At 42.6% G+C, this 26,109-nt stretch overlaps 1 protein-coding gene across 2 annotated transcripts; it reads left to right on the forward strand.

Moving 5' to 3' along the window:
• UBE2G1 (ubiquitin conjugating enzyme E2 G1) lies at positions 1 to 25,259 on the forward strand. 2 transcript variants are annotated; one of them, XM_059865659.1, is made up of 6 exons: positions 1 to 304; positions 14,930 to 15,032; positions 17,718 to 17,815; positions 18,892 to 19,070; positions 22,257 to 22,380; positions 24,472 to 25,259. In XM_059865659.1, the coding sequence occupies exons 1-5, from the start codon at positions 259 to 261 to the stop codon at positions 22,341 to 22,343; spliced, it is 513 nt and encodes a 170-aa protein (XP_059721642.1). In that variant the 5' UTR covers positions 1 to 258; the 3' UTR covers positions 22,344 to 22,380; positions 24,472 to 25,259. The 2 variants fall into 2 exon arrangements, with proteins under 2 accessions (XP_059721642.1, XP_059721644.1); XM_059865661.1 differs by lacking the exon at positions 1 to 304 and having other exon boundaries at positions 17,723 to 17,815.
• Positions 25,260 to 26,109: the final 850 nt, after the last annotated feature.

The raw sequence follows: 26,109 nt of genomic DNA on the forward strand, positions 1-26,109 counted from the left end.
GTGCGGTGAAATTCCTGGCGGGGGGAGCAGGAGGTGGCGGCGCTGAGGGCTCGGAGCAGGAGGCGGAGGGCGGCTCGGAGCCACGGCCGCGCTGCCCTGCCCGGGACCCTGCGTGCTGTGGCGGCCGGCGCCGAGCCAGACCCCCGGCGGGCGCGGAGCGGACGGGCTGAGGGACGCTCGCCGCCACCTCTCGCAGCGCCAGGAGCCGCGCCGTCCCCGCCGCCGCTGGGACTCCCTCCCCGGGCAGAGCAGGGGAGAATGACGGAGCTCCAGTCCGCCTTGCTACTGCGGAGACAACTAGCAGGTACCTGGGCCGGCGGCGGAAGAAGGAAGGGAGGGCGGCGGGTGATCCGCCGCGGGGGAGCAGGGGCCGGGCGGCCTCGGAGGGGCCGCGGCCCGGAGGGGTGGAAGGAAGGGGCGCCGGCTCGGGGAGGGGGCGGGCGGGAGTGCGTGTGTGTGTGAGGGGGAAGGGGAGATTACGGCCCCCCTCGACGTGCTGTGCCCTGCCGGGAGCCGAGGGAACTAGGCCGAGCGGGGGAGGGGGAGCCCGACCGGCGATTGCTGCCAGGGGAGCCGGGGGAGGGGAGCGGGGCCGGCACGGTGGAGGAGCGTCCCCTCGGCTGTTCCCGTCCCGCCGGGGGAGCGCGGGGTGCCACCGGCCGCGCTTGTCGGCACCCTCCAGCCCCCCGGTACTAAGCCTGGAGGACTCCTCCTCCCCTCCCCTTGCGGTCCCGTCTCCCTGGGGCGGAGGGAGAACCGAGCCGGAGCTCGTCCCGCAGCGCGGGGGATGCGTGCGGGCTGCTGTTTGGGGGTGTTTCTGAGGCGCCGGAAAGAAGCGGAGGAAGAAGGATTGTTCCCCCACCCCCGGAACGAGGCACTCCGGGCCCAGGCTGACTCCCCGCACTCGCACCCCTTCCCGAGGGGACCTGCGGTGCCCTCGTCCCGCCTCCCCTCACCGGCTCCCCCTCATCTCCCGTGCCCGGGAGGGGGAAGGCCGCTGGCCCCTTTGTTGTCAGGAGAAGCGGCGGGGGCTCCGCAGGCACCGGCGGGGGGGACATGACCGGGCAGCAGCGGGTGCGGGCGGGGGAGCGGGTGGGACCGCTGCGGGGGGACCCGCGGGGAGGGCCGGGGGGGGGTCCGCCGGGGGCGAGAGGGCGGGACGGGCGCGGGGGAGGAGGAGTTGGAGACCGGGCTGGGGGACGGACACGGCCTGGGTGCCGCGGCCGGGTCGGCGGCGGAGGGGAGTGGGGTGTCATCGGGGTGTCAGACGGGCTCGGTGTCGCCGCGCCCCCTCCCTTTGTCCCCGGGCGGGCGGCCGAGCTGGCCCGGCCCGGCCCCGCCGAGGGGCCCCGCATGCGCGGGGCCGCACAATGCGGCTCCATGTGTGCGCTGCCACACTTAAAGGGAAACGAGCCGGCAGCGCTCCCTTCCTCCCTCCCCCACTTGCACATGTTCGCCGCATCCTCTGCCTGCTGGGCCGGGATACGGCCGTCCACTCGAGGAAGCGCACGGGTCTGCGCGGTACCTTGGGAGAATCGGGTCGCCTTTTTTGTCTCTTACGTAAAAAATACTTCGTGGCCAGTTAAGGAAATGTGTGCCAGGTGTACCTAAACTACAGCAATTACAGCGCTGGCTGGAGTTGGCCGAGTAGCCATACAAAGGGACAGGGTCATTGGGTGGCACAGGAATTCCCGGAGGAGGATTTTGGCCTGAAACTTCAGTTAATGTCGTTGGAAGTCTTAGGCTGGAAATCAGCATTGTTAGCAGTAAGGAGATGAGGTTGCATAACCGGGTATAGCGAGCTGGATGATGTGTTTGTGCATCTCCAGCACTGTTTTCTGGGTTTGGATGGTGATCAGTTTGTGAAACTTCAATATCGTTAACTACTAGCACAAAACGTTTTTACCCCTTTAAGGTAAAGGTCTTAAACCCAACAAATTTTGTACCGTGGCTAAAAATCGCATATTGTGGCCTTAGTCCTGAACATCAGCATGTACCTGTTAATGCCCTGGTAACTGCTGAAGTTATTAGTGACACTCAGTGAGGTGTCTGCATGTTCAGATAAGCTAATAATGCCTCGATATGGGCTTACTGCAGAAGCTCCCGACTGAATGTGATGTGAAGCTTCTCTCTCCTATACGTGATCCCTAAAGGGAAACAGTGTAGAATAATTGCTTTCTATCTTGATTTAAAAAAAAAAAAAAAGCATTTGGTAACCTAAAATAGTTGTTCAGCTGTCTGGAATTTCTCTTTTAATCTAGTAATCGTGCTCCACAAAAGAAAGTTGTACATTTGGTTGAAGTCTCTTGATAGTAAGTATTCAGCTTCTGTGGTGTACTTTGTTTTGGTTTTTTTTGTCTTGTGAGGTCTTAAGGCCTTGTGTAAGCACAGACTGGTTGGATATGTAAGTACATTTGTAGACTACTAGATCTAGGGTTTAACTTCTGTTTAACTTTCTGCTCACTCTTATCTGAAGGCTTTATGTGTTCTGGTAAAAAGTGGTGAGCTTTTCTAGCTGCCCCTATTACTGATTCAGCTGTACTGACTGCAGCCATTTTCTTGCATCATGCAGCTATTCTGGGGGTTTTGTTTTAAGTAATATCAATACCTTTGGTATCCCTTTTCATGTACTAAAAAAAATTGAAACCATAGTAAAAGTGACTTTGAGTGTGCATGAAGTGTGGTGAGCACTGAAGAAGAGTTGTGAACTCTTCAAAAGTCTTACGTGGAATAACTGACCTGAGAGAGTTACCATGTATGGAAGAAACTATTTTCTGTGTGACATCTGAACTGAGCTGGCACTGGACTGACACTGGCTTTTCTGGTGTCAAGCTGCTTGAAGTCGTGGTGCAGAGTCTGAGCTTCATGATTTTCCTTCCCTACTGCTGACTGTCTTCCAAGTCTCACGTGCTCCAGCATGTCCCTTTGTTAATACCCACATTGTTTCTTCTACCTCAAACCAAAAGCCACCACTGTGGTGGTATTTGCCCTAGTGGGACTGATATTCAGTCTCTGCTCCATGCAGTTTTTGCCTCTATCAGGTGTGGTGAGTCATGGAGTTGTACCTGGTGGTTGGGTTTTGGAGACCAGTAAACAGACAGTTGATATGAGTTATGTGCTCTAAGCTAGTGTAAATTGCTCTAGATCATTCAGTTCTTTGATAATGACAGATTTGAAGTTGCTGAAGCAAGACATCCAGAAAGGAAGGGAGGTTGAAGTGAGAATCTGAAACCTATACAATGGTTGAGGAGTATAAAAATTCTTTATTGGTGAGACCCTGGCTGTCGCTTTTCAATGCCTAGAAGAAAAAACAATGGCAGGAGGAAGGATGGATGTTAAACAGTAGTTCTCAGAGTAGCTACCTGTTTGGTCCCCCATATGCTTTGGTTCTTAATTATGGGGAAAGAAGGTGTCTGACATGGAGCACTTTAATGAGCTGTTTTAATTCCTGAGTACTTTGGCAAAGTATAGGTCAACTGATGAGGCTGCTGGCTGTCAGTGAGATGTAAAATAATGGGCCTTACCAAACAACAAAACTTGACAACACAACCTGAAGTTGCTCCAATGAGTGTATGAAGACAGACTTTTTTTTTTTTTTTGAAAGCAAGCTGGCTTGTAACTTGAGCAGGGAGCTGGTACCACAGCACCATGTACAACATGCTTGTGCACTTCAGTGGCATGTTCTGGATGCTGATAATGCTCAGAGAGAAGGGACATTCAATGACAGTCACAAAATATAACTTCAAGTTACATGTGGGTTATTTTTTAATCTCCCAAATTCTATGTGGCTTCACAGTCTTTGCTAATGTAATACTGAGCTGGATCCCCCAGGGACTAAGTGTATAGCTGTTTTTATATTGACATGTGCTTGCCCCCATTTAGGCACAAGAACAATTCAAAGCAGTAAGAACTTTGAGTAGCTTTTATGGTTTTGGGTTTTTTACGCCTTAAGGAAGTGATGATTTGGGATCTCTTAATATCAAAGCCATTTTAAAAGAGTGGTCTAAGTAGAGCTGGAGGATCAGATATCTGTGCATATCTGTAACTTAAGTGTGGTTCCTTCTCAAATCAACTCAGTTGCAAGCAGTATCAGCTTCTGGAAATATCTTAGAATTCAAACATATTTCTTCTTACATTTGGTGGTGTTTGGTTTTTTTGGTGTGTATTTTTTTGTTGTTTTTTGGCGGGGGAAGTTTCTTTTTGATTTTGGGTGGTTTTGGTGGGGTTTTTTTTTGTTTTTTTGGAGGTTTTAGTGGGGTATTTTTGGAGGAGGGGGGCACTTTGTGACTTGATAATAATGTGAAATAGAAGCCATGACCTGTCCATTTCTTCCAGGCAGGGTGCAGGAAAAACTAAAAGAAAAAAAATGCCCCTGAACTTAAAAAAATGTAGATTGGTGTAGCACTGGGTTAGCAGAGCTCATCCCTCAAGGGAGCTGGTGGAGGAAAAACTTCTTTTTACAGCCCCAAAACTTTATGTTCTTTAAAAAGAGATGCAGACAACAGGGTGTAAAAGCTTCTTTCCCCGTCTCCAGCGCTGTCAAGCCCAAAGGTTTTACAGACGGAGGTATGTCTCTGAATACTTTTATTTCATCTTTCTGCCAAATTCTTGCTGACACAGAGACTTTAGAGTAGGCAGACTTGTCTAGTTCAACCAGCAAAATCACATAGGGAGGATGCAGTTAAATCAGTAGCACACAGTGGAACTAGAAGTGCGAGTTCTCTGTAACATAAACATGGAGCATTGGAAATTGGAATAACCATGCCTTTGTTGGCTGAAGTTGGGCTGGGTTGTAAGTAATCTCCAACTTAGGATACAGAAAAGCCACTCTTAATGCTTTTCTTAAACATGAGAAACATGGCATTATTTCAGTTTAAAGTGTATACAGCTTTTGTTTCAAAGTAGAAATGTCTAATTAAAAACTAGCAAGTTGGAAAACTGTATTAAATACTTAATGTGGCAGTTGAACAACTTTTACTTTCTTCTGAGGAAGAATCTTACTGGGTAAGGTTGTTAGTTGAATTTTTGGCAATTAGATAGACTTTTTTTAAAAATCTATTTGAGTAGTGAATGGAGAGGGAATTGCAGAGTGAAGATCACTTTATACATCAAGGCTGAGATGCATGTTTCTGGGGTGGCTGGTGTATAAGAAACCTTTGTTTACAGTTAAGCACTGGCTTACATTAAGTTTGTCTGTAAGATAGTGATTTGAGTGACTGAGTGAAGTATTAATTTGGTACTAGATTGCCTGTTATCTCCTTTGTGAAGGTCTGTCCATATGCACAGTAATACTCTGTTATCCCAAATAGTTAGAGCTCCAAAGTCCTGCACACGTAAAACTTAGCATTTTAATTGGTCCTGAAGTTATAAACACTACTGCATATTGTTTTTAGAAGACTCTTTCATATTTTTAAATAACCATCATTTTTTTTAGTCTGATGCTTTTGGGGGTACCTAGGTACAGCATGAGTGTAGCAGTCACCTTAACCCCCAGGCAGCGTAGGGCCCTGTTACAGCAGATGAGATAATCCTGTTTCTGTGAGGTTGTGCTGACAGAATTATCAAAGCTGCCTTTCTCAAGCTGACTTTCTAGACAATATCATTGCTGAAACACAGGCCTTGCTCAGACTCCAATCACTACAGCAGCACAGGCAGTCTGAATTTCTGTTGCACTGTAAATAACATGATAAATGTGACTAATGGTGAACTTTGCCTACTACGTGTTAGTTTTCCAAATGCTTCTCTCGTAGAAATAATCTGAACTTTGCATCTTCAAAGGAAAGAATATTTATAACAGCACCACCAGCAAAATTTCAGGGGTGCTGGCAGTTTTGGAAAGTGAGGTTTAGCTGAACTACAGAATGGAAGGGCTTGATGACTCAACCACTTGCTTAAACAGGATGAAGCAATAACCTGTCTCACCAAGGAGTCACTGCCTCGGCTCTGCCTAGGTCAGCTTACTAATCTTTCAGGGAAAGAACCAAACTTGCCAGTAGCTCTGAGTTCTTTCCTTCTCTGCTCCCCCCAAACAAGGCATTGTAAGTTACACTAAAGTAAGGGCATATCTGGATCTGGCAGTACAGTGATTTATTCATGTTTGGTTTGAGAATAGTGGAATGGGAGGGGAGGACATTGCTGGAGATCCTCTGAAGTAAGGAGCAAAATTAATACCATTTCAGGAATTACTTTCATCAGAATTTCTGCTTTGTTGGTAAGAGCTTCATTTGGAGATGTTAAATCATGCAAAAACTAGCTAAAATGGCTTGACTTGTGTGATTGATACTGATTCCAACTTCAGTATTGTAGGTATTTGCTGCAGAACTGCAAACTAAGGATTTATTGATTTGCTATATGTATATATGAATATATATGTATTTAAGAGAAACTGATAGGGATAAATCAAGTGGAGTGAATGGTCTTCAGATGAAGACACATGTAATCATAGCTGATTCTGCCTTGACTTTTCTGTATATTGTGGAAATTTCTTTTTAGTGCAAGGCAGACTTGGAACAATATGTACATATTCAACTAATGCAGGATTACTTGATCCCTTCTGTGGTTGGTACAAGTTGGTTTTTAGTTCTCCCAAAGCCCTATGTTAAACAGTTTGAAAATAAGTGACCTTTGTAGGTGAAGCCTGCTTGCCTCAAGTAGGCATTCTGCTAAGTTTTCTTCCTGTAGTGTGTTTAATCAACTTCTGTTTTGATGTAAAATACAACAGTTTGTTCCTAGCATAGAGATGTGTTTCTAATGAAGTGGAACTGATCTGAAAGGTGGCTGCTCTTCTGAAAGCAAGAACTAACCAAATACTAAAATGAGTGTGCAGACTTGGGTGCCTGGAAAAAGGAGAGCAGGTGGCTTGTGTGAGGAGGAGGGTATGTGACCCCTGAAACTCTCCTGTGCTCTTTTTGTTCTGGTGTATGGGAACAGAGTCAGGGCAGCACTTCACGTGCAGGCCTTTGCTCTCATCCAGCTGCACCTCTGCTTCAGCTTTCAGTGGTGTGTGCCTATCTTTCAGTGTCTGGTCATGAGATCTTTCACTTACAGTCTCTAGTAGGCTTGAGCTTTAGGCCACCCTGCAAGTGTAAATGTTCATACTTGCTTTTCTTTCCTACTCTCAAGTCCAAGGCATATCAGCTGGAGCAGAGATCAGATATCCAGACCTTGTAAGAACACTAAGTATAGCAATCTAATTGAAATGGGGTTCCATAAAAATATCTGCCCTCCTGGATAGAAATGTTAGCAGTTTTTGCACAGGTTTAGAATAAAAATAAAAACTTTGTGATAGAAACCCTCTGGAAAGGTTTTCACATACAGTCTCTCTGTGTGTGGATTGTTAAGGGAAACGTATTTCTGTGCTGTCATCATACACCTCATAGGTCAAGCTGGCTGTTTTTTTAGCTGGCTGGCATTTGCTGTTGATCTAGAAGATGGTGCTGTCAGGAGTCATTTAAAGGACTGTCTTAAAACAATTCTAAATAACAATATGGCTCAAGTTAGGATATGCAAACCTGTTATTCATATTGTAAGCAGGAGAGAAAACAAGCTGGAAAATTGTTCTTGACTTGCACAACAGCTTAGATGTTAACATCTCCCTCGGATGTTAGTATCTCCCTGTGGCATAGGCATGGCATAGAGCCTTTTTAGTGGATTTCTAATGTTGTTCTCTTTTTGTCTATGAACCATACACATCCTAGAACCCTTGGCTCTGTGCAGCAGTGTTGTTTCATGTTTAATGTGTATGTGACTGCTCAGAAGATACTTGGAAGGATTTTTTTTCCTTAGCTTTAGTCTAATGATAATGAGCTCTTAAGAAGTTAATCAACTTCTCCTGTCCATGGTAAATTCAGCTACATTAATGGCACCTAGGATGACACCTGTCCTGCCCAATTCCAGCAGTTGTGTACAGTAGGCATCTGAAACTTGTAGTCTCTTTGCACGTAAGAGAAATAAGTGTGTGTAGAGTGTGATTCATCTGACCTGTTTTTGACACCTGCTTTGGGATGGGATAATCAATGGTGTCTCAGAAACTACTTACCTTGATAAGATCTCTTGAATGCTGCTGAGGGTGACCATCTCAAATGCAGACAGATGCCCATGGAATACTTGTCTAACTCTTAAGAGTGGAAAAAGGCATGAAATGTGGAGGACAAAGTGGAGGTGGCATTTCTATTACACTGAGTGTGACAGATGAATGTGGCTCTGTGCTGCAGGTGACTCTGGGCAATGCACTGCACTGAATATTCCCTGGTGACATAATTGCTTCCTTTTACATGTGGGTTTCCCAATCAGGGCTCTTCCTATTCTTTTTACTGTCCTTGTTTTTCCCTTCCTCATAACTCTTCCCCTCAAAATTCAGAACTTACTGGGGATGGTTTTGTTGTGGTCTTTTAACAGACCTTATTCAACCTCCATTTTAACCTGGGTAGTGTAACTGTGCTGGATTCTGGTCTGATGTTATACACAGCATGCTTCTAGCAGTCTCATCAAAGAAGGCTGTTCAGGAAAGATTTTACCTTGATTTCTACCAAAATTATATGGCTAATGGACGTTTAAACATATATTCTGAACTTCCTGCTGAGAACCTTAATTCTGGAAGCATAAGTTTCCAAACTTCAAACAACACTACAGCATTCAAAGGTTTTCATCAGATGAGTATGTTTTGTGTTTCCAGTGATCTGGACAGGAAAGTAATTTGAACACCACATTTGTTTTGAAAGAAAAGATTTGTGGGCATAGTAGGCACAATGTGGTTCACAGTAACTTAAGTTTAGATATTTGCTTAATGGCAAATAATGGCACTGAGGGAGGGGGAGGCAGACCTTCCTACTGTAGCATGGGATGTTGGAAAAGGACTGTTTTGAGTGTGTGCACAGAGCAGGGTCCATGTGTGAGGAGTGCTGCAGAAAGGAAATGCCTCAAAATAGCTCGTGGCTGTTGTTGTCTGTCTTTAGGACTCTCAGGTGAAATGGTGTACAGGAGCAGACTGGGGGCTGGGGAAACTGGGTTGCCAGGTTAGATCCGTTGCTGGGTATCTGTGTTCAAGCTGAGACTGTGGAAGAGCTGGTTTTGAGACCTGTGAGAGAGAAATCTAAAGCAGCATTGACAATGTCTGCTGATGTCCACCTCCATGGGCTTAAGGGATTGTGGGGAGCTCCTTAAGAACCACGGCAATACCAAAGACCTGCAATTCCTGGTTGATGTGTTAAGACTCAGTTTCCCACTAAATCACAAATCTAAACTAACAATTTTCTGTCTCCAGGTATGCCATGACTCCTATGACCATGCAGCTACAGAATATACAGAATCAAGGAACTCAGTTTTTAGCTTAATTCTAGAATAATGCAATGTGTTACTCCTAAAATAATTCCAATCTCTATTTACTCAAGTGTCTCTGGTACCTTAATCCTCATGCTAGTGGCAGTTTTAGGGATTTTGGGCTAGTGCTGCTCTCCATTTGTTTGCAAAGCTGAACTGTGGCCATTTCTAGGAGTTTGACTGGGAATAAAACCAAAAATCAAACAAGAAACCTTCAGTCTTGTCCTCTGTCCTTTCAAAATCTGCTTCCCTCTGCAAATCTAAGGAAGACTTGACAGGTATAGCTGAGGAGATGGCAAGTGAAGCAGTACACAAAGATGTGTAGCACTGCACTGAGATGCAGCTTGCCTGTTATTTTGAAACCTTTCTTATTTGTAAATGTCTGAAGTGCTGCCCTTATTAAGAAGGAGTGATGTGTGGAGCACTGGAAATTAGTTACCAGGGTAAAGTCAAACCTAAAGCTTCTACTGAAATGATTGGTGGAACCTCTGCTAAAGACAGGTTTGTCTTTACTACTATAGTCTTCCTTTAAAATAATTTTATTGTCCTTCAGAGGCTTAATCTGTTTTAAGTGTTGTCTATTTGTCACTCCCACAGTGGCTATCAGGAGTGTGTGCATATTTGGTGCTACATTTTGTCTGAGCTTCTTGGATGAGCTTGTGGAGCAAGACAGAACATGATGAAAGATGAAATGGAGAGCTTGGGGAATCCATCTCCACATAGAGATCATGTTACTTTATGATAATCTCAGCCCTGGTTCACTAAAATCTGAGATGTATAGCTGGGTCCTGTGTGGAGGAGAGTTTTGGAAATTGTGACTGACCTCAGTGAAGTAATAGGGCTATATGGAAGTCACAGTGAGGGATACAGAGAAGTGTCTAGAAGAGGATTTTCAGTGTGAACAGTTGTTAGAAGCTCCTGGACTGGTGCTGAGACAACACAAGTCTAAGGTGCAGCAAATATAAAGTGCTGGTATGGCCTGCTTGCTCTGAGAGCTGTGTAAGCCAGCTGAATGGTTTATCCAGAAGCCTTAGCCAGGACTTGGGCTGCCTAGTCTGGTTTTGTGTTCTACTCTATTCACTGGCTGCACAAAACTCACACACTGTGTAACTTTCTAAAGAGGCTGCTACTAAAAAACTATAGGAGCTCATGTTTTTGAAGCTTTGTACTGTAGTGTAGCTCAAAATACTGAGAGTTGATCTGCAGTGGCTGGCTGGGTGAGATGTCAGGCTGAAAAGTTTGGATGCCGTACATAGCTGTTCCAGGGAGATGTGGGACTCCTTCTGCTTAGTCATTTCTGTTGGTGCTGTTTTGCTCTGGGATTGGTGAAGTCTCTTGGCTTATATAAAGGCAGTTTCAGTGAGTGTGGGAACATCAGTAGCTTGATGTAAACTAAACACTGAAACTGGAAGTGCAGCCCATGGTACTGTGTTGGCTCAAGTTTAAGGCAATGGTAACTTAGTTCTGCTTTAGAAAGAGCTAAAGGGACAGACAGTGTGTTGTGTGGCAGATCATGTGGAAAGGGAGCCATGGGGCTTTAAAATCTGTTCTGGATTTAAACAACTCTCTTGGATTATGGGCCTTTAGTCTTCCTCACCTCCCAAATCAGGTATTGTATTTAATTCCAGGTTCAGGACTGGGATTAAAGGAACTGAATGTCTAATTTATAAGCAGACACTGGATTCTGTTCCAAGTATGTTGCTGCTTGGCAGCTGTCCAGGTGTGTGCTGCTTTGGCTGTCAGCTGCTGCTTGGTCTGCAAAGGGCTCTACCTGGAACTGCTTCTAGACTGAGTGAATGTTTGGATTTTTGTTTTCTTTTGCTGCGTAGAAAAATGCCTATTAAATAATCAGAAATGCAAAAAATATTTTCTGACAATATTTTCTGGCTCAACTACAGACTGTAATATACAGTTGTTGCAAGTAAATGGCATTTAGTTAGGCATGGACATAATGGAAATATGTTAATGTTCTCATTTATGTTTAAAAAGTACAGCATATCTTTAGCTGAAAAAGAAATCTCAAAGTAAAGCTATTGGAAAAATAATGTCTAAGGATCCAGTTCTTCATAGGTGTCTGGCTTCTCTGCTTTTCCAGCACTTCTAGGGCGGTTCTTCAGAGCTTTGTAGAGGACCTGCACTAAGAGCTTGTTCCCCTCTCCCTGCCTGGAGAAGGGAGCTGCATCCTCTGCTTTACCCACGTTTGTCTAGGGAAGCTCCTGTCCAGGCTGCAAGCAGTTAATGTTGTGCTTGGTGGGGACTGGCAGGCACAGGGAGCAGGTGTCCCCTGCCCTGGGTGCAGCCTTGGTGTCACACCGAGCAGTGACACCAGCCTGGCAGCAGCCCTGTGTCACTGAGCCGTGTGTGTGAGGTCCTTTTGTGCCCTGCCTGCATCTCTGTTCCCTTGGGGTTTTGGTGCATGGATTTCACTGCTGTGTGAGGCTCAGCCAGTGGAGAGAGAGGCAAGAGGCAGGTGTACTACTGGTTAACTTTTCTGCTACACAACACTCACTATATCCAGGGAAAAAAAACAAAGCCAAACAAACCTTGGGCCCTTGGTGTTTGTAGGTTTTAATGAGCAGCAGCTACTGGCATGGTAAAGCAGCCAAGGATGATGCTTTTCATGTCTCAGTGCAGAACTTTCCTGAGACTTCCTTTTTTGTCTGCCTGCCAGCCATGTTGTTTAGTTTAACATAAATAATCTGGATGGAAAAGCTCATTTTTAAATTGCTGTTGGTAATTCAGCATACCTCTTGTGGAGAAGGTGTTTGAGCTTATATTCATTGCAGAAACACTCTTAGGAAAAACAATCAGCAGCTGTTTGAGCTGTGCTTCGATACTGCTGTCATGGAAGGAAAATAACCTTTTCACAAGCTGAGACTGATGGCACCTCCTGTAAAAGAAGTGATGTGCTCATTTGCTTTACAGCAACATCCACTAAGCAATCTTCTTGAACTGCTTTGACTGAAGATTTTTGTTAATGATTGTCCCTTTCATACAGTTTACAGATGTTCTGCATTAAAGGAGTTGGCATCCAGGAATCTTACTCCTTCTCCCAAGTTCTCTTGCAATATAGTGCTACGTGGTCCTAGGTGAGAGTCAGAGTGTAAGAGCTGTCTCTCTTTGGGAATAAATACACAAAAAATGTTTTGAACTACTTAGGGATAAAGTTGTTTGAGGCAGAGACAGATGTAGAAAGAAATTGAAACAGCACACATTAAGAAATAGAGAAGAAAATATGTATATTGGCTTTGGAAATAATGTGGCATATTTAAATAGAGAGAAACATTCTGAATTTTTTCAGTCTTAAGTTCTGGAAGTCTTTAAAGTCTTATCAGTCAGCAGTGATAACTTGCAAACAATAAAGAAGCTAAATGTGAGCAGTTTGAGTTCCAGCAGTTCACACAAAACTCTGCACAAATCCTTTTTTCTCTGTGGAAATGCAGAAATGATGGGACTTGTGTTTCACAGGCTTAAATTCAAGTTTGAAAGTTTTAGGTGAGATAGTAAAACCTATTATTTGAATTCTGACTTCTGTAGTTACTACAGTGGGTATTCTGCATTACAATATTAATAATATCTGAAAGGATGATGTAAATGTCCTGAGCAAGGATGGCTTTTTTCACAAGCAATAGGCAATTTTTTAATGATATTCCTGCCTGAAAAAGCAGGTTATATTCAACTACTGAGGTGGTGGAACTTTTAATAGACCATGCTGAGGAAATGTTTGTATTAAGGAGGTAGTAAGAGAGTGGTGAAACTCTTTTAATGTGAGATGCTCACCTAGGCTATCTGCCCTTTCAGCTAAGATTAAATAGTTACTCAAGCTTGTGCAGACATTTCCACAAAGTTTCATAAATACCAGAGTCTGAAAACTGGTTTGCTTAGAGGAGGCATGGCCATGCTGTAGCTTTTGGGTTTGAGGTTTGCATCTTGGTTAGAGAGCCTGTGATGTTGCCTTTTCTTTCAGGCATTGTCAGGAAAAAATGTGGTTGGGCTCAGTACCCAAATCTTTGTCTTGCTCCTTGGGGGCTGGATGGCTGACCTTACCTCCTGATTACACCCTTCTGAGTAGCTCTTAGGAAAACCCCTTTCAATATGTCCCTTGGGATTTTAGAATTGAGTCATCTTTGTGGATAAGTTTGACTAAATTAGTAATGATTAAAGTTGATGTTCCTGCTGTCTCCCTCTTCAGGATCTTCATGTGAGCTCAGCATTTTGTTTTCCCAGTGTGGACTTAGACTCCTCTGTGTAGGGCTTGAATTGATTCTTCCTGCCTTTTTCAGCCACACTTTAAATAGTTCAGAACTTAACTGGCCACCAGTGATTGCAAGCTTATGGGCAAATCAGTTTGGACTGAATGGCAGCTTTTTCTCCAGAAGGTACAAGGTTCTCACTTGAAGTTCCTCTGCATGTGCCTGAGGGCATTATAGGGCCTTCTGAACTTAAATCTTTTATGGCTTTTAGGCTTACAGAATGAGAATATGCAGACATGCTGTGCTGTGGAACAGAATCATGAGGACTGCATAGAGTCTGACAGGTTATAAAATAAGTCTGGCTGGTTGGTTTCTTGTCTTTTTTTTCCACCATAACTACCATTCTTAATTTAATCTGGAAAATACTGACCAGTTGAAGGAATGACTTTTTTTCCCCCTTCCTGTATCACAAGTACCCAAGATCTGTCAGGACTTTGTATGCACTGTTGGAAATGCTGGATGAAGAATTTGAATTTGGCATAAATATGGCATTTAATGTAATTTCTGACCTGAAGCTGTCAGTTAATAGATGTTCTCACCTTCCTACCCCCACCACTGGATTATAGGCAAAGCTTATTGGAGGGTTTAATTCCAGATCTTACAGGTTTTTTTTTTCCTGGAGCAGGCTGGTAACAGAAGTTCACTGGAGTCTAGACCTAGCTGTGACTTGTGTGTAGCTATTTCCAGAGAAGCCTCTATCTGGCAGTAGCTGTATGAAGTAGCCCATATACTTACAATGCTCTACAGCTTGTCCCTGATGGAAAAAAACGTGAAGCAAAAGGAAGAAATAAAAACAGACAACTCCATATCTGAACAGCATAGCAGCTTATCTTCCATGTTCTTTTGTACTGGTTCAAAATACAGTAAATCATTATCTCCAGAATTCACTGGCATAGGTCTCAAATGCTTTCAGAGTCTGAAAGAAAAATCATTTAAACAAAGTAGAATGTTGCTTTTAAATGAAAACATAATGTGACTTTGGTCTTCTGTTAACATTTTCTAGAGTTAAAGACAGACTTTAGTTAAGCTGGCTCCCCGGGGTTCTTGTAAACCTCTTGTATTAGAAAGCCTGTTTCCTGACTTAAACCCTTGTTGGTATCTAGTGTAGGAGACCATGTCCCATAGTTGTGTGTTGTTCTGGCCATTCTGCTCATGTTAACCTCACAGAACTTCAGGATCAGACACTGTCCCAGCTCTGGCAGAAGTGTTTGTGGTGGGGAAGCTGAGGGTGCTCACTTAGGCCATGAGAAAGGACCAGATGTCATGGGGGTTTTTGGTCATGTATGGACTCAGAAGCAAAACCAGCAAATGTGTATTATAGACACCTAAAGTTCTCTTAAATTCTTTTTCCTACACAGAGCTCAACAAAAATCCAGTGGAAGGCTTTTCAGCGGGCTTAATAGATGACAATGATCTTTATCGATGGGAAGTCCTTATTATTGGTCCTCCAGATACACTATAGTAAGTACTGATACTTATACAGAAACTTGAATGAACTCAGATTTACTAGTTCTAGTTTGCTCCTAGTGAATAGAAGCTAACCAAAACCTTGTGCTAAATCAGGTAATGCTCTTCTGTTGCTAGCAGAATACCTGTAAATAGCTGGATTTGCTATGTAGAAGTTCTAAACTGCTCTGCTCCCCTGGGAAAATGCAACACTGATCTCTTTGTTCTTGTGTGGGAAAGAAAGACAATAGGTGCACTTAGAGGCAGCTTCTGTTTTCTTTCAGGTGTAAGTAAGGCAGATAAAATGCACTGTTTGCTGTTGCTGCCCTGTAGTTCAGGTGATAGTGCCATGTTAAACCATTCCAACTTCATGTGTGCGATGGTACTAAAATATTCAGTTCAGGTGGGATGTAGTTGGAGGAAACCTCAGCAGGCCACAGAATTGGCTTCAGATCCTGTCAGATTGAGATGGGAAAACTTCCAAGTGTGACCTTGAGTACTTTGGGGTGGTATCTACTCCAGTTTCTGGGAAAAGGTTCTTTGCCCAGGAGAGGTCAGTTTAAAGTGTACTCCTGAAGATGACCTCTGTTCTCTTCATTAAGCTGTTGCAGTGGTAAACTACTGATACAGAAAGCCTAGTGACGTTTACTTGAGGTCAGTTTTCGTTGCAGCATAAAGTTCTGTATGTCTGCCAGCAGACTTTGAATAAGTATTTAAATCCAGTAATCAAATTGTTTGGCTTTTCCTCAAGCTCACTGCACTGTGCTTCTTGTATGAGATGGTTTCTCCAACTTCTGTTGACTTTTTCTGAACAGTCCTGTGGTTCTGTTATATTTTCATGGCTATTTTATAAATACTGTCAGTAAAGACACGCTGCTTCTAATTGATTGTTGTCTTAGGTTAAAAGTTGCAGTAGTGGTTTTTTAACTCCACTTCTATAGGGTCCTGAAATTTTTTTGAGGCTTTTAGGTAAGAAACTCTCTTCTGTTCCAGTCCCTGGTTGCTGTTTTTCAGGGTAGTATTACACTGAACCCTTCTTCCCTGGGCTGTTTGATAAGAATGGTCATATATAATAGTTTACTTAAACAGTTTTCAAACATCAGTCTCATTCCTGGTCCCACTTCATTTATTCTGAGTTTACTTGAAAAGACTTCAGACTTAGTGCATTACTCTACTGGCAGAAACCCTTTCATAAGGAATATTGCCAAAATTGCTAAAAATGGCACTGATCTCCCTTAATTGATAGCTGTATTTCATTAATTGATATCTGTGTATATCCATATTCATATGCAGTTGATATGGGGCAACCAGGGATGCCCTACAGCCTAGTAGCTTTAGGATCTGCTTCTTTAAAAAGGGAAAGAAGAACATTTCCAGTTTTGAAGAAAGCCCCAAACCAGTCAAACCCTATCAGCAAATGCAGTCTAGCTCTCCTTTGTCTTGACATTATAGATGATAAAACTGTTTCTGGAATTCTTGCCTCTCCTGGGATGAAGGATTCTTTGGAAACTGCCTGCCATTTCTATAACTTGGAAAAATAAATGCTGTGGGTCCAGATCCCCCTCAGCTGCTTCAAAGAGCCAAGTTACTTAAAGGCAGTCCTTTTTTGGGGTGGTTTTGGTTTTTTTGGGGGGATTTTTTTTGGTGTTGTTTCTTTGGTGTTTTTTTTTTTTTTGTGACACTTGCTGGAACTGCACCCCTTTGGTTAATGGTGGTAAAACATGTGATTTTTCTCGGTAACCAGTGCACTTTAGAAATTTCTACTCCTTTACAAATACAGGAAAAAAATGGCACTAAACAGTTTTCTGTTCACCACTTCTTTTTGTCTGTGTGACTGCTGAGGAGTAAGTAGCTTGTCATACTGTGCTTCTCATGCCATCTTTGGGGGGTGTATATTCCACTTTTTGTTCTGCCTTTGCAATTCCAAATTTTGTTACAACCTTCAGTGAGAAGAAATGACAGTAGCAGGACAAGTATTATTGACATTAGCAAAGTATTCCATCTGTAAACCTTTCCATCTAGTACAGACCTTCACCTTTTCAAAAGGCACTATTCCTGGCCTGTAACCCCACATAAAACCAGGATGTCTCTTGTTTATTATTGTTTTCCAGTTGAGTGGGTAACTAATGCAGAACACCTCACTGTCATGCCTGAGTCACTTTAGCTTAGTGTTGAAAAGGTGGCATTGGAATTCTTTTTACATTTAATGCTCTACACACAGCCAGAGCTTTCTGCATTTTTTCCCCGGGGCTCACTGCTGCAGATTGAGACCACAAAATTAGGACTGAGGCCTCTAGCAGAGGAAAATTGGTGTCTGCTGGGTTGGACTTGAGAAAGGCAGTTATTGGCAATACCTTTTTTTTTCCTGTTAATAAATGTACTCTGAGGAAAAAAATATAAGTTGTGATTCCAGATGGTAAATTCCTTGGCAGTTTTTTTTGATTCCCCACCCACCCCCATGGTTTTTCCCCTCTGGAACATCTTCCTAGTTCTAAAAAAGATCATGTTGGGGAACTGGCAGTATCTTGTGAAAGGATCTTCTGAATGTAGAAACTCTTTACATTGCATATGGAAGTGTTGATACTGTTAATTACCAACATGATGTTAAGTTGTGTGAGGTGTAAACTTAGAACATCAGTAAGTTCCGATCTTCAGCTTAAGCTTACAAGAAACTCTACTAAGATATTTTTGATTCCCCAGTGAAGGTGGTGTTTTCAAGGCTCATCTTACTTTTCCAAAAGACTACCCACTGAGGCCGCCAAAAATGAAATTCATCACAGAAATCTGGCATCCGAATGGTAAGAAATGTCAAAGTTTCAATTTCTTTTTGCAGTTCAGAAGTAAAATGCAGAAAGGGAAGACAAATAAAATATATTTCTGTTCATGTTAGAAATATGAAACTCTGCTTTTACTTTGCCATCCTCACTTAATAGAGAAGTAATAACAATGGCAGAGTTTTTAATAGTGCAACTCTGAGAGCATAAAATACTCCTAAAGTATTTTCAGAAGCTATTCTGAGTAGGTTCTTGCATTCTTGGTAATTGTTCAGGGATTTTTTTTTTCTTAATTTTTTCTCCAAAGTGCAAAATTCTAGTCTGAGGAAGAACTTGACTTCTATAGCTGCCTTTTGTTATACCTTCAATTATTTCATCTTGCTGTTACTGACTTGGCAGCTCAGTATAGAAAGCCCAAGGTTGTCCTCATCTAGTGAAGCATGAAAAGAAATCTTCTAGTCTCTCTAAAGGAGACTTCTCCTAATGTCTCATTTACCTATGGACTGATGGAGATTGGATGGGAAGGTGACATAAAACAGAAGATGGTTTTACTGGGAAAGAAAAATGTTCTTCATCTTCAGAAACTGTAGATGTTGAAAGGTGGGAGGAGATAGTGCTCCCATCAAAAGGAGAGGGAATATTTTAATGCTGTGTCAGTTTCAGCTCTGGAAATACCAGAGTACTTGTCAGGCACTTTCTAATTCCAGCAGTTTAAATCATATTTCAATATGTTCCAGTAATATCCAGCTGATGCTGTTGCTGTGGAAAAAAGTCACTCTAGAGTTTGCTGAACTTAACAGAAAAGGCTGTAGTGGGAGCCTGTCTAAATAAATATTCTTGAGGGTTGCAGTGTGATGTTAGAGTGAGCCCTTCCTCCCCATGTGCCCTCTCTGTCACGAGTCCAGGCACATTCAGACTTCTACCAAGCCCTGTTTATTACAGTTTAAGTTCTGCAATAGTTAATTACTTTCCTTCTTGATAAAGTGTTTTCACTAACAGTGTTTCAGAGTAGCTGGAGTGAAGATGAACAGTTCCTGACTGTCCTGAAGAAATGCCAGCATGTTGTTCATGACTGAAATATGCCTTGTTCTATTTTGTAGTTGACAAGAACGGCGATGTCTGCATTTCAATTCTTCATGAGCCTGGAGAAGACAAATATGGCTATGAAAAACCTGAGGAACGCTGGCTTCCCATTCACACAGTGGAAACTATCATGATTAGTGTTATTTCTATGCTGGCAGATCCCAATGGTGATTCTCCTGCTAATGTTGATGCAGCGGTAAGGCTTTCCTTGGTCTGCCAATTGTCTTCAATGTAGAAACCTTGCAGTGGAGTTCTGGTTCTGGTTTAGCAAACAGTAACTTTGGGAAGAACCTTTCCTATCACAGGCTAAGGCTACCATTGTGTTGGGAAAAGCAGTGATGTTGTCAGGCAAAACTACTCATTAGCCTTGGGAAGTTGCTGTCACTTCTCTAGAGCAGTCTTCCTGTCCCATGGATTAGAGCAGTAGGTTTGACTGTGTAGGTCTATGCTCTGAGAAGATACTGAAAGGCTTTACTGGGCATCTGACCTTCAACTCAACAGGGAGGGTTGTCCCAGACTAGACTGAATGGCTCAGGAGTGAGGAAAAATGGTCTGATTTACAGCCAAAGACCAGGGTGAATCTGCAGGTGTGAGATGGAAGCGTTTGATGCAGCACAGGACCATGGCCTGTGCTCTGTGTGTGTATAAACACAGCTATCAGCTCTCTAGAAAAGCTGTGTTTAGAGCAGAATATAAGAATGAGACTGAGAAATGTTTGTAGTGGGGAGAGAAAAAAGTCTCAGTTCTGGAAGGGCATAGAGGGACAGACTTCAGGCCCTGTTCATCTGACATAACACTGACATGCTCCTGAATTGCAGTTCAGCAGTGAGTGTTGGCTGTTCACAAAAGAGAAGGTCCAGCCCTTTTATCTGTGGGAGTGAGGAAGGAGATGGGATTGTGAGATGCAGAGTTTTGTAAGGGAATGTTAACCTGTTCTGTCAGCCAGGCTATACCTTCCCAGAGTGGGTGGGAGTTTAGTAGTTAGCTGGAGCCTTTGATCTGCTATATTGTGAAGTATTTTCAAAGGTGATTGAGCTCTGAAAAATCTTTATGGGAACAGACTGATGTGGAACAAATTTAATGGGAAGAAAACAGAAAACAAACAAAAAGTTGCAGTGAACGATTTCCTCATTTATCCTTTTTAAGTGTTGGACCTCCCCTTTTTGTGTCATGTTGCTGGTGGAAACAGACACCCAGGAAATATGGACATTTCCTGCTGAGAGCACCGGGAGGAGCAAGTTATTAATGAAATGCTAAAAGTGCAGTTAGAATTCCTCAGTTCACAAACTCATGTATGTTGAATGTAGCTGGCCTAACCCTGGAGAAAGCACATGTTTTTAGCTGTGCTTGTCACCTTCCTGACATCAGCCTTTTGTATTGTGCCCCACTCTGCCAACTACTTCAGGAGTGGGTTTTTAATTTTTTTAAATTTTTTTCTTAGGAAAGTTAGACACAAAATTATTTTATCTTAGGGTAAAGGTCAAAAAATGAAACCACCTTTTTCTAGCCCAGCATGAAAGAACAAAAAAAAAATTCAGATTTGACTGAAGATAGTAGTGAGGCATCACTTTGGATGCTAGAAACTATTTTTGACTGTGGCATTACAAGTTTCAAGGAACTTCTGAAGTGCTGCTGGAGCAGTTGGTTCTCCTGCTGGGTTGTAGATCTCTTCATACTAGCAAAAAACATACTCAGGGTAATGAAGAATCAGCAGCTCCTGTGTTTAGTTCAGCAATAAAATTTGGCAGCTACTATAAGATACTTTGTTTGCTGTTAGTAGTTCCTGCTTTTAAGTGAGTTTAGTGAATAAGTTGTTACAGGCAATTCACAGGATTACAGGAGCAGGGGATAGACCTGCCTTCAGGAAAAATGAACTATGTATGTTGGAGTACTGTCTCTTGGAGTGGAAGAAAAATGAGGATCAGGAACCTGAACAGATATTTTGAAGAGCAAATACAACAGTTCATGACCTAAAATTACATTTTTGGAGAATCAGCTGTCAGATTGGAAACTTTGCTTGCTATTCAAATCTGAACAATTCATAGAACTACAAATAGAAAAAGTGGAAACAAAAACGAAATCTCTGAAGCTCAGAGGGCACAAATTCAATGCTTTTCTTGGCTTTAAGCCATCTTGTGTAAGCTGTCCTATGTCCCAGTCCAAGGAACCAAATGTTTGCTGCATGAATTGCTGAAAGAGCAAACTAATGAGTGGCCTTATTTGTGCTTTCATAGGAAACTTAAGATGTGCTGGGCTCTCCAACATGCTGATTGTTAAAGTGAGCTTGGAGGTGATGAATGTTAGGGTATGCCATTTATCACTCAAATGTACTACAACCTCCACTCCAGGTGGGGGTGAAAAGGTGTTGTGTGCTAGACTGCATCAGGTGAAACAATGTGGGGGTTTTTAACCCCTTCCCTCACCCCTGCAGTAAGAATATATAGCTTGTATCAGAAACTAAGAACTGTAGAACTTCATGACATAAGGTGTTCTTTATATTTTCCCCACCACTTCTGACTGGAAGGCAGTACCCAGCACATCAATCTTAACCACACCTGGTGCTCCTGTGCTTTCATCTGAGCTCCTTGTGAGCCTGGCACAAAACAAACCTGGCTGCACTTCCTCGTGTAGGTTTTTGTGCACCTTGATGGGTGCATCTCTGGGTTCAGACTTCCCTCTTACCTATCTTCCTGCTCATCTTTGTCTTGGCTCTTCATCTCTGCAGCTCTGAAATGAGATCCCTGTCACAGAGACCAGCCCTGTAGGTGAGCTGAGTATTCTCCTAAGGTCTTTCTCACAGAGCCAGTATCTTACAGCCATATCTAACTAGGAGGTGTTTGCTTTCGAAGGACACTGCTGTGCCTCTTCTAGATACTGTGACTTCTGTATTTCTGTCCTGGAGTGTCCTGGCTAGGTTGAAGGGAACTGAAACTGTCTTAAAAATAATCTCAGAGTAACTGCTGGCTCCACAGTACCTGTGTACCTTTTTCAGCACTGCAATTAAAGACACTGTCTCTAGCACATAACAGCTTGTAGTCTACTGGTTGAGTTTGCTGCTACTTTGTAGGCTGAAGCAAATAGATTTTAGCACAGACAGTGTGAAATACTGGTGAGCCACCAGGTTAGTCTTGCAGTGTGCCCAAAATCCAAGGGGACAATAACATCCTCACTGTCTTGTAAGCAGCTGGCACAGAAACCCAGAGCCAACTTTAGAAAGTCCTGAATATCACAGGTTTTCGGTGAGGAGCTCAATGATTGTAAGCAAATTTAGGTGTTGACTAGATGGCTAATGTCTGAAAACATAAACAACAAGAGTCTTCCTAGAGCTTGTACAACTCCTTGTTGTAGGACTGACATCTGAAAGCTGTCTATTCAATTACAGAAAGAATGGAGAGAAGACAGAAATGGAGAATTTAAAAGAAAAGTTGCCCGCTGTGTAAGAAAAAGCCAAGAAACTGCTTTTGAGTGACACTTATTCAGCAGCTAGTAGCTTCACTTTTTTCAGGGTAAGTATCCTTCTCAAGATGAGTCAGTTACCTCAGTTGAGGATTTCCTGCTTAAGTGTTGCTGAACTATTTTTCTCCCCCTCAAAAGCAAAAAGAAACTCCCAAACCTTTCTTCTCAGCTGCATGATCTCAGTGGAGCTCTTTGCCTGTATGCAGTACTAAAGACTAAAAGAACCTAAGTGCACTTGACAGCCTGTTCTGCCAAAATTGGGGAACTTCTCTTGTATTCTTGTGTTTTATGCTGTTCAGAATTTGAACTTCTCTTTATCAGAATTCATCCTGCTTTATTAATGGCATTTAGAGGTTACTGGGGCTGTAATAGAAGGGGGTGACAATTCCTTGATAGTCATTTTTGTGAAGAATACTTACTAGAATCTTAAAAGCATCTTGAAGTCTTGTTATCTCAGGAGTTGTGGATTATCTTGCAGATGTTGGTGGCATGTTGCACATAGGAGTCAAATGAGACTTCAGTGAGGTTGCCAGGAACCACTGAGAAGGGTTTGTTTCAGGTATCTATGGGAGATTTAACAGAAGTCTCCTGGCACAGCAGAAAGCATCAAATTGAGATATTACCATTCAATAATATCAAGAAAGGTTGTGTTCTCTTCAGCAGCCCAAAAAACATCTTCAGTGAGCAAGGCTTGGGAATAGCTTCATAAAAACAGCTGCGTTCTGCCTGGAAACTGAACTGTGGCATATCTGAGAGCTTGGACAAGTTTTGACCTGAGAGCAGCTGACGTGATATTTGCATTTTTTGTCACCCTGTTAAAGACCTTCTGACTCAAGATACTTACTCTAATTTACACAATCCCAACTCAGTTTTAATGGGATTGTTTGTTTTTTTTTTAATAACCTCTCATAGAAAGCTCTGTATTAAAGCATGGCCCTTAAATCCCTGGCCTTTGGTCACTTTATCTTGGGTATGCCAAGGAAAAACTTCCTCCATGAGCTAATAATTTCCCACTCTTGCTTTTCAAAGCAAAACAGAACTTCATGTTGAAGCTGCCTTTTCTTAATGGTTGGTTTGGCAAATAAACTGCTCTGACCCATTTGGCTGGCAAACCCCAAATCCATATTTACTGGTTACCTACAGCATTACATAATTCAAGGGACAGAAATATGGCACTGTATGTAGTTCAGACTGAACCAGAGCAGCTCAGTACATTCTTCTGCAGGGTTGTTTTTTTTAATGACAGTTGTACAGGAGAGAGTTCCTTTCTTACCCTTTTGTAAACATGGAGGGGGGGGTTGGGGAAGGCTCCATCTGTGACAAATTAGTTCTGCAGTCCCTCTTTGCAGAAATGCTTTGATTGAAAGGAACTTTCTCCAGTATGGATTAAGCATGAAAAATGCTTAATATTGACCAAAAGACTAAGCAAAGGAACAGAAAGTCTTGTACAGCTGCCTGTAACTGGAGTGCAAGAATTGTTAGTGCTGCTGACTTTTTTTTTCCTGTCTTGGAGAAAGGGAGTAACTATGAGTAACACTCCAGAGTATCCTTAACTAACCTCAGCCTCGTTGCCATGTTGAACTTAGCTGTAGTGAAACAATGCTCTTGACAAATATTTTAAGTAATTGGCTGTGTTGCTTTTCTGGAAGGCAAAAGCTTTTCTAAGTCTGGTGACTCCTCCCAAGTGAGCGATGGGCAGGGAGTTGGATGAGAAGGGGCCACAGCTGGTTTCAGACCAGCCCAGTGTGACTGGGGGCTGTGGTGTCAGTGCTTGCTGAGCACTGCTGTGCCACTTGTACCTGCCTTTCACAGTAAGTAATGCACAGACTTTTCAGTGATAAACCTGCCACGTTTAGCCCTGTGTGTGAATAACCAAAGCTTTACACGCTGCGCACTCGACAAGCAACACGAGGTACAGGAGCCAGAAAGTCTGATAATTGAGCTTGGACACACAGTGTGCTCAACTAACTCCAGGCTTTCTCAGGTGATGAGTTTGGATTTATCCATCTTCTGTTCAGAGGTATGTGAAGCTCTTGAACAAGTAATAGTTAATCTTCTTGAGCTTGAAAAACTAATTAACATCTTGAAAATGATTGAGGGTGAGGAGGGGTTTTATTTTAATACCTGTGATTTCTTTGCAGGTCTCCAATTGAGAAACATGGCACTGTTTTTTTTCCTGCACTCTACCCACCTATTGCTGGACTTCTGTTGTTACAAGTTGGCAAACACTGGCTGGAACTGGGCTGCAATAAAACATGCCAGTTATCAATGCTGACAAGAGCCTAACAAGTGCCAACACAAGATGATTACGCATTTTGAAATCTAATGAACTGCTTTAACCTTCAGGAAGAATTGTAAAGATGTGTACATAGCACAACATGATCCGGATAATATATATACTGTTCATGTACATCCACAAATACACATTGTACCAAATAATGCTGTCTGTAGTTAGGGATAGAATTGTGTAAATTCTAAAGATTTTAGCAGGTTTTTTCTCTCCCTATTCATTGTTTCCTGAGTTAAAAAAAACAGCAACTTGTGAAGCATGTCAAAACCAATTAGGATACTAAGTTGGTTTATTTGGTTTTGGTTTTTTTTTTTTTTTCCCCTCCCACTTTAATTTTCCTTTGACCCACCGAGGCTTAATTAAAATTTCTTGCTTATTAAAGTTTAGTTTTTTGTTTTTTTTTTTTTTTTTTTTTTTTGGTTTTTGGAAATGTGGTCCCTTTTATTTCCCCCATCAGAACTCTACGATTTTCCTAATTAAACCCTGAAAGGATTTGCTATGAATTACTTGTGTCTTCTTTTATGATGACCTTTGTAATCTCAAAGGTGCTTTTTTTTCTTCCCACCCCTTTTTTAAACCCAGTTACTCATCATTCTTGAATTTGGTATAGCAATAAAACTGGCCATGGAGCACCCTTGAGCAGCCTGATGGATTTTTAACTTCCAGGGACTTGAGTGCTTTCACTTGGAAGTTTGGTTGACTAAGTTAGTCCAAGATAGGAATGAGCTGCTTTTTATGGGTGAAATTTTTGGTTTGCCTTTTTCATTGCCTGTTTGTGGGGTGGGGTGTGTGTGGGGGGAGGCTTGTTTTTTCTCAAGGTTGAGTTCAAGCATGCACATCTGTAGGCTTTCAAATGACTAACTTCTGGGTTTGGTATCAAAAATAGTTTCCCTCCTTTACTCTTTTCTGTGGCCCTTCATCTGCTTTGCCTTCTACTTCAGAGTTTTCCCTCACCTAATGTACAAAGAAAATGGCGATGTATATTTTCATGTAATTTGATTTTTGGAATTCTGTCACCTTCTGTAGTGAGTTCTTCCAAAATATAATTTTTTCCAATAATGATGTGTCAAACTGGCTGTCTTGAGTTTCACAATAGGAAGGGTACAGTTGTAGCTGGAGCACAACTTACCTGAACATCATCAACAACACAACACCAGCAAACACTTGAGCAATTGGACATTGCTGTGCTTCAGCTTGAATAATGAAAGAGCAAACAAAACACACACCTTTATCCCTATTGTAACCATCTCTGGCCCTCTAGTGAGCAAATACTCATCTCAGAGTATCTGCTCAAAACAGTTGTCAAGCCTTTGACCAAAGAAACTTCATAGAAGAATTTTAAACTACTCTAAACTACTTCTTTCCACAGCACAGCAGAACCCACTGATAAATCAAGAGTTCCAGTGTCAAAGAGTCAGCTTTTAAGAAGCCTTCAGTTCTTATTTGCTGGCTGGATTTCATTTTATGTTGCTGTGCAACATGCATATGC

The sequence above is a fragment of the Haemorhous mexicanus genome, chromosome 22, assembly GCF_027477595.1.
Source record: "Haemorhous mexicanus isolate bHaeMex1 chromosome 22, bHaeMex1.pri, whole genome shotgun sequence".
In the NCBI taxonomy this organism is placed as follows: Eukaryota; Metazoa; Chordata; class Aves; order Passeriformes; family Fringillidae; genus Haemorhous; species Haemorhous mexicanus.

What these genes read in the sequence shown, in the direction of transcription:
- UBE2G1 (XM_059865659.1), top strand. Translation starts at nt 259, where the DNA reads ATGACGGAGCTCCAGTCCGCCTTGCTACTGCGGAGACAACTAGCAG. An exon ending in ACTGCGGAGACAACTAGCAG is followed by an intron (nt 305 to 14,929) that starts GTACCTGGGCCG and finishes TTTCCTACACAG; the next exon opens with AGCTCAACAAAAATCCAGTG. An exon ending in GGTCCTCCAGATACACTATA is followed by an intron (nt 15,033 to 17,717) that starts GTAAGTACTGAT and finishes TTGATTCCCCAG; the next exon opens with TGAAGGTGGTGTTTTCAAGG.